This window comes from Eumetopias jubatus, unplaced genomic scaffold, assembly GCF_037043125.1.
Source record: "Eumetopias jubatus isolate StellerSeaLion01/CBP00866 unplaced genomic scaffold, mEumJub1_p1.0 scaffold_16, whole genome shotgun sequence".
Taxonomy (NCBI): Eukaryota; Metazoa; Chordata; class Mammalia; order Carnivora; family Otariidae; genus Eumetopias; species Eumetopias jubatus.
This window is the reverse complement of record NW_028274822.1, coordinates 49,605,011-49,613,365: the sequence shown is the minus strand read 5'-3', so window position 1 is coordinate 49,613,365 and position 8,355 is coordinate 49,605,011. Positions and strand designations below refer to the sequence as shown.

The window sequence follows — 8,355 nt, the reverse complement described above, 5'->3', positions numbered from 1 at the left end:
ATTCATTTTTTTGCTATGCTGAAACATGTTTCTTGTTTATTCAAGTCTTTTTTTTTTTCTATTTTCTTAGGAAGTTTTACAATTTTTTTCCCACAAAATCATTCCGTTTAGTACTTATTTTCTCAGTATAGCTGAAGACCTATACAGGTTGACCTTTGAACAAGGGAGAGCAGGGCTTAGGGGCACCAAGCCCCCAAGAAGTCAAAAATCCAAATAAAACTTTTGACTCCCCAAAATTTAACTACTAGGGGTGCCTAGGTGGCTCAGTCATTTAAGCGCATGACTCTTTTTTTTTTTTTTTAAAGATTTTATTTATTTGACAGAGAGAGAGACAGCGAGAGAGGGAACACAAGCAGGGGGAGCGGGAGAGGGAGAAGCAGGCTTACTGTGGAGCAGGGAGCCCGATGCGGGGCTCGATCCCAGGATCCTGGGATCGTGACCTGAGCCGAAGGCAGACGCTCAACAACTGAGCATGACTCTTGATCTCAGCTCAGATTCTGGTCTCAGGGTGGGGAGTTCAAACCCCATGTTGGGCTCCATGTTGGGCTCCATGCTGGACATGAAGACTACTTAAAACAAAACAAAACAAAACAAAATAAAACCTTAACTACTAATAGCATACTGTTGAGTGGTAGCCTTACCAATAACACAAAGCCGATTGACACATATTTTGTATTTTATATATATTATCTACTGTATTCTTACAATAAAGTAAGCTAGAGAAAAGAAAATGTTTTTAAGAAAATCATAAAGAAGAGAAAATATATTTACATACTGTTCTGTAGAAACTTGGCATGTAAGTGGAGTTCAAATGTAAGTGCAGTTCAAATCTGTATTCAAGTATCAACTATAAATAATTTTTTAATTAAGGATTTTATTTATTTATTTGACAGAGAGAGACACAGCGAGAAAGAGAACACAAGCAGGGGGAGCAGGAGAGGGAAAAGCAGGCTTCCAGCCGAGCAGGGAGCCGGATGTGGGGCTCGATCCCAGGACCCTGGGATCATGACCTGGCCCGAAGGCAGCCGCTTAACAACTGAGCCACCCAGGAGCCCCAATAATTTTTTAAAACAAAAGAGAATTTTACTTTCTTCTTAATTTAATTCCTGGCTGAAACCAAAGATGAAATAGAAGACAAGGACTATGCAGAAAGGAAGATCAGGCTCTTGGCAATAATTTTTTTCTCAGCCCACCATTCTGTTTTTTTCTTTTTAAAGATTTCATTTATTTACTTGAGAGAGAGAGAGAGAGCATACGAGCAGGGGGAGGAGCAGAATGAGAGGGAGAAGCCGACTCCCCACTGACCTGAGCCAAAGGCAGATGCTTAACTGACTGAGCCACCCAGGCACCCCTTTTTTTCTTAAGATTTTATTTATTTGAGAGAGAGAGCGCAAGCACAAGCAGGGGGAGCAGCAGAGGAAGAGGGAGAAGCAGGCTCCCCATAGAGCAGGGAGCCCAACGTGGGGCTTAATCCCAGGACCCCGGGATCATGACCTGAGCGGAAGGCAGATGCTTAACCAACTGAGCCACCCAGGTGCCCCTCAATCCACCATTCCTAAGTGTTAGGAATGTATGTATAATTTTCTGTAAACATACATACACAAAAGTACACAAACCATATGTGAGCCAGACGTAATCAAGAGATCATTAACAGCAAGTTGGCAACCTCTACTTCCTTCCAGTCACTATTCTGTCCCAATGGGTAATCACTATCTTGATTTCCAGTAGTATAGCTTATGTTTGCCTGTTTCTGAGAGTGACATACCACTTTTGTTTTTAACACTTTGGGCATTTCTACTTATCTGATAATAAGGAAATGCATCTCTGGAGGGCCTCCCCCCCCAGGAGGTGTCATTTGTTGCTTACCTTCTGTAGGCAAAAAGCCCAATGATTGGTGTTATGAGAAATTAGGGAAAATAGAAGTGAGCTTGAATCTAGCCTTCCTGCTATTGCTAAATATTTGAACTATTAGCTCAATTTTCTTATCTTTTTATGCAGAGTGACTTTTCCTGTCATTTCATTGCAAAGATACCATTTATCTTTCCAGTAGCTAGAATATGAAAAATGAATAAAAAGAAAATAAGAGTATAAAGATAACTGTCTTAAATTAACTATTCCCATGCCTTCCTCTGCCTTTCATTTGCTGACATTTCTTAATATTTTCACACGTTTCTTTGATACATTTTGAGATAATGGCAAAATTCACACATTTACAGTTTAAATACCTTAAGCTGACTTGTTTAACTTTAATACCTTTCTGTTTAACCCCTATTAGAATGTCTAAAAAAAAAAAGGAATACCAAATGCTGTGAGGAGGCAGAGTGACAGGAACTCCCATAAATTCCTGGTAGGAATGCACATGTACAGACACTTTGGGAAATGCTTTGTCAGTTTCTTATACAGTTAAACATACACCCACCATATTACCCAGCAATTCCACTCTTAGGTATTTTCCCAAAAGAAATGAAAACTTATGTTTGCACAGAAACCTATGTTCAAAGATTTATTTATTTATGAGAGAGGAGAGGAGAAGAAAGAATCCTAAGCAGACTCCCTGCTGAGTGTGGAGCCCATTGCCATGGGGCTTGATCTCACCACCCTAAGATCATGAACTGAGCTGAAGTCAAGAGTCGGATGCTCAACCGACTGAGCCACCCAGGTGCCCCACAACAACCTGTATTCAAATGTTTATAGTAGCTTTATTCATTACCACCAATAATTGAAAACAGCCCAGATATCCTTCAACTAATGAATAGATAAAGAGTGGTATATCTATATGATGGAATACTACTCAGATAAAAAGGAATGAATTCCTAAATTAGAAACTATAGACAAATCGGATTTTTAAAGATTTATTTATTTATTTGAGAGAGAGAGAAAGTGAGCATGAGTGGGGCAAGGGGCAGAACGAGAGGGAGAGAGAATTTCAAGCAGATTCCATGCTGAGCATGGAGCCCAACATGGGGCTCAATCCCACGATTCTGAGATCGTGACCTGAGCCTAAACCAAGAGTTGGACACTTAACCAACTGAGCCACCCAGGCGCCCCAGAAACTATGGATGAATCTTAAATGCATTTTATTAAGAGAAAGAAGCTAGATCCAAAAGGTTTACGCAGTACATGATCTCACTTATATAATACTCTGGAAAAGACAAGACTATAGTGAGGAAAACAGAGGTTGCCAGGGTCTGTGGGGGCGGAAGGAATGGTTTTCTACAAGTGTTTATCAAGGTGGAATTAAGCAGGTGATGGAGAGATCACATATAGAACTGTGGTGGTGGACGCACAAATCGGTGTATTTGTTAAAGCCCATAGAGCTGTTTGCCACAAAGAGTAAACTTCATATAAATTTTACAAATCTACCAGGATGTGGAGAGAAGGATAAAATGCACATGGTGACAAATTTAACTGTATTACAAATGAGTCACATAACCACACTGAAAGGAGTTAACTGAAAGTGTTTTGAATGGATATTGTAACACTTGTCTTTTTATAAAGACAAAAAGAGCATTTTATAAAAAAATTTACTCTAGTCAGTAAACTTGTCACAGGGTACAGTTTAGGAATTCTGAAACTGCTTTATTTATAATCTATTTGTATGGTTCAACAAATAAGTAAATATATTATAGATAATCAGAGACATGTATTTCACTGGGAGAAAGGAGTTACAAATAAGGACAGAGGGGGAAGCTAGAATTAAATCTGTGTTGCTAAATTGGAGTCAGAGGTATCAATACGGACTCTTATTTATTTACAGATGATAGATACATTTATATGTACATGTGTACACATTATATATTAATTTTTTCCTAACTCCATTGAGAGGGGCTACGAGCAGTGGGGCCCCAGTGCAACAAGCATATCTATCACCTACGTCTTGGTTTTAAAATGCTATTCTTTTTTTTTTTTAAGATTTTATTCATTTATTTGACAGAGAGAGAGAGCACAGAAGCAGGGGGAGTGGGAGAGGGAGAAGCAGGCTCCCTGCTGAGCAGGGAGCCAGACGTGAGGCTCAATCCCAGGACCCCGGGGATCATGATCTGAGCCGAAGGCAGACGCTTAACCAACGGAGCCACCCAGGCGCCCTTTAAATACTATTTTTTAAAGAAAAGAACCAGGGCTCCTTGGAGAATTAATTGATTCCAGGGCTGGAATAATGAAAATACAAGATGAGCCTAGAGCATCTTGTGCTACCAGAGTGCTTAAAAACAAAGGCATATCAAAGAGACAAATCAACCAGAGAAAAATCCCAAGCTGAAACAACTAAAATAACAAAATAACCATAGTATTGAATTGTAACCCAAAGAATTAGAATACCATCAATTCTTGGTGACTATGAATAAAGCTACCATAAACATAAACAGATAAAGCAGTTTCAGATTTTTGTATGAACACATTTTGGGAAAATTGCCTAGCAGTGGTAAACAAATACCCATGAGTCTATACTGATATCAGTAAATTAATAAATAAAGAAATGGAGTTGGGGGAGAGAGAAGTGACAACCCTGTCTTTCAGAAAAATTTCAGTTTTAAATATAGAAGGAATATGGGGAATAGAAAGTAATTGCTGCAGGCAAGATCCACCAAAGAGTGAAAAGAAGTTAAAACAAAAACAAGATATTTGCATAGTTTCCAAGTATCTCCCCAGCACCTTAGCCAAGGGATCCAAGTTAATGTGACCATAGAGATCAATATGTACTTTTCCCCCTACCCTGAACCCAGTGTGTTGATAGGGCTCAAATGCACCACCTGGAGATCAAGAGTCACATGCTCTATGGACTGAGCCAGCCAGGCACCCACCAATGTGTTTTTGATAGAGAAAGCTACATTAGTACAAACACGTCAGTGGTATGTAATAGTAAACATCTTTTCATAGCTACTTCTTACATTTCTAGAGTTCTTTCTAGCTCACAAAGCACTTTCACATACATATTATCTCTTGAATCCTTGTACCAACTCTGAGCATTCTGCATTTTATAGATAAATGATTTGCTTCAGATCAAATGGTGAATTGATAGCAGAGACAAGAATCTAGTGCAAATGCTGTGAATTCAAGTCCAAATATCTTTCTCAAGAAATGATTTTAAAATACTAGGAACCATAATTCGTGATTATAAGTGGCTCTAAGTAAATATAGAGAATAACAGGCATTTTTAAATTTATATATTCAAGAATATATATCATGAAAATGTATATAATAGATAATAGATATATCTATATCATGTTTCTCAAAGGGTTCCTTTAACTCTGGTAAGATAACCTAGAGGTTTCAAAGGCCATACTGAAACACCTCTGTATGGCATTAGGAGAAATATACTGTATTCAGAGTCCAGGAATTAAGTACTTTGCATGCTTCATTGTGAGCTTGGAAAAAATAGAGAAAAAATTCTAAAATGCTTGTGTCTGCTCGTAGGTAAAGTAAAGCAGATAAAGTGGCTATTTAAAATTTATAGGCGCTGGGGACACCTGGCTGGCTCAGTCAGAAGAGCATGTGACTCTTGATCTCAGGGTCTTGAGTTCGAGCCCCATGTTGGATGTAGAGATTACATAACAATAAGTAAATAAATAAACTTAAAAAAAAAAAGACCTGGCTATAAACTTTACAGGCACCAATTAATAGGTTGACAGTACAAAACAGAATAATGCTTTTTTTTTTTAATTTTATTTACTTATTTATTTGAGAGAGAGAGAGGATGAGAGATAGAGAGCACGAGAGGGAAGAGGGTCAGAGGGAGAAGCAGACTCCCTGCTGAGCAGGGAGCCCGATGTGGGACTCGATCCCGGCAGTCCAGGATCATGACCTGAGCCGAAGGGCAGTCGCTTAACCAACTGAGCCACCCAGGCGCCCTGCTCTTTTGTGATCATTCACATCTATAAATATACGGCTAGCCTGTCTGTTGATACCCAGCTGGTATTGAGTCCTTAGTAATTATAATCAACAATAACCCTGAAGTACAAATGAGGTAGATATGATTACTGTACTGTTTGCAAAATTTGGCTACCAATATCTAACTCATTGTGGGGAAGAAGATAACCCTTTCTAGAAAGCACAAAATATACAATGTCCAGTAATAAATTAATGCTGAGTCATGATCATAACTGAAAGTGAAATCTTCATTTGATCCAAAATGTTTTTCATATATAAGATTTTATTTATTTATTCATCAGAGAGAGCACGTGTGCACAAGCATGGGGAGTGGCAGGCAGAGGGAGAAGCAGGCTCCCCCCTGAGCAGGAAGCCCGATGCGGGACTCGATCCCAGGACCCTGGAATCATGACCTGCGGTGAAGGCAGATGCTAAGACTGAGTCACCCAGGAGTCTCTATTTGATCCAAATTATTTAAATTGTTTAAAAGAGATATTCAGAGAGGTAAATTATTCTTGTCAAATTCTTGTTTTTCACTATTTTCAAAATAATTTCCACATTTAGGTGGTTGAAGGATAGAGCGAGAAAAAGTATTACTTAGTTACAGTATAGCACAGTAGAATAATTCACAGCTTAAAAATGCATATGATGAAAGCAGAAAACATCATTTTTATCATCATAAAGCCCATGAATATGTAAATATCAGCCTCTTTGTTTAGAGATAAAATTTAAAAGCAAAACAATAAAATCAATTATATGCAATGATTCTTACTGCCTTGGATATCATTGCTGGTGTCTGTTTTGTATTGTAGGAGAAGGAATATCAGCTTATATTCTATGTCTTAGCTTGTTTTCAGAAAAGGTTAGGTCCAAAATACTGTCTTTTAAGTGAGAACTGGAGTTGAAATAGCCCATTTCCTACGTATTCTTTATCACCTGACCTTGCAAATTGTCCTCATTGACTCCAAATTAGGTTCTAAAAAGTTGAGTGCTTACCTTGTGATCAGGGTTTTGTTAGGTTCAGAGCAACTGTGAAATTTTACAAATTACCATTTTGACTGTAAAATTAGAAGGGGAAACAAGCTGCTCTAACATATTCTGAGGTGGAGAGTGGTTGCAAAAATCTCTCCTCTCCCCACTCTTGATTTGCATGTAAGATCTACTATGCCATCAGGTTCAGGACCTGGTTCAAGTATTATTAAGTATCATTAATTAATAATAAACCTAATATGAGGCAGACACTGTGCTGGCCGCCGGGGTATAAAATGGAGAGCAAAGGGGGCGCCTGGGTGGCTCAGTCGTTGGGCGTCTGCCTTCGGCTCCGGTCGTGATCCCGGGGTCCTGGGATCGAGCCCCATATCGGGCTCCCTGCTCCGGGGGAAGCCTGCTTCTCCCTCTCCCACTCCCCCTGCTTGTGTTCCCTCTCTCGCTGTGTCTCTCTCTGTCAAATAAATAAAATCTTTAAAAAAAAAAAAAATGGAGAGCAAAGAGGGTATGTTTCCTGTCTTCACTGTATTTATAGACTGCTGGGGGAGAGCCGGTAAGAAGCTATTACAACTAAGCGTGACAACTGCCTTAGACAACCGCGACTTATTTAACTTTCAGTAACTTCTAGAATTCCAGTCTTTCAAACTGTAGGTTGCAACCCATTAGTGAGTCTTAAAAGTGCATTTTTAGAGTAATTTTTAAAAAGTAATTTAAAAAATCAATGCACAAAAGCAGAGAGAATGATACAGCGAGCCCTGTACCCCCATACCCCAGATTTAAGAATGAATAAGATTTTCATTTTAAAAATGAAAATGGGAAGGGTGCCTGGATGGCTCAGCCGGTAAGGCATGTGACTCTTGATCTCAGGGTCATGAGTTCAAGCCCCACGTTGGGCGTGGAGCCTACTTAAAAAAAATTAAAAAGGAAAAGAATAGGAAAATGGGATAGTTAAAAGAATAAAATAGACCAGACTAGACTAGGATGGGCTACAAAATACAAGAGTGCATTACACTATGAATATTGCACATAGTAGGAGAAAGCATTGTTCCATAAAACTTGTGTGTATTTACTGAATTTAAGATATTAAAAAATGTAAAGGACTCGGTCAAAAATGAAAGCCGCAGTATCCATTTGTATTCCTATTGTGAATACAATGCTCTGTAAGAAGGGCTCTGCATGAATGTTTGGTGATGACAATAGCAACAGAAACATGAGGAGCTAGCAAGAAGAAAATTACATATACATAAAGTTAACTTTTTAAAACAGGGAGCTGGCTTACACGGTAGTATTTTCATGCTTATACCGCTATTACTCAACTAATGTTGCCTAAGAACCTACTCTGTTTCAGGCAATATGCTAAGTGCGTGGGATGTAGAAATAATTAAAACACAGCCTTTCTTTCTCAGAGCTTGCTATTGTTTGGAGACACAGCTGAAGAGAATAGTCTCTCTTCCATGTAAAAGAATCAACACTTGAAAATGCTCATCTCATTATAACTTAAAC

At 38.8% G+C, this 8,355-nt stretch overlaps 1 protein-coding gene across 2 annotated transcripts in view; it reads right to left on the bottom strand.

Annotated features, from left to right (window-relative positions):
- The window catches only part of ABHD3 (abhydrolase domain containing 3, phospholipase), a 52,056-nt gene continuing 43,701 nt past the window's right edge, over positions 1 to 8,355 (bottom strand). The window contains exon 10 of one of the 2 annotated variants that reach the window (XM_088019336.1): positions 1 to 569. In XM_088019336.1, coding sequence (XP_087875462.1) covers positions 460 to 569 — 110 coding nt within the window. In that variant the 3' untranslated portion in view covers positions 1 to 459. The remainder of the gene's footprint in view (positions 570 to 8,355) is intronic. The other variant, XM_088019337.1, reaches the window with a different exon arrangement.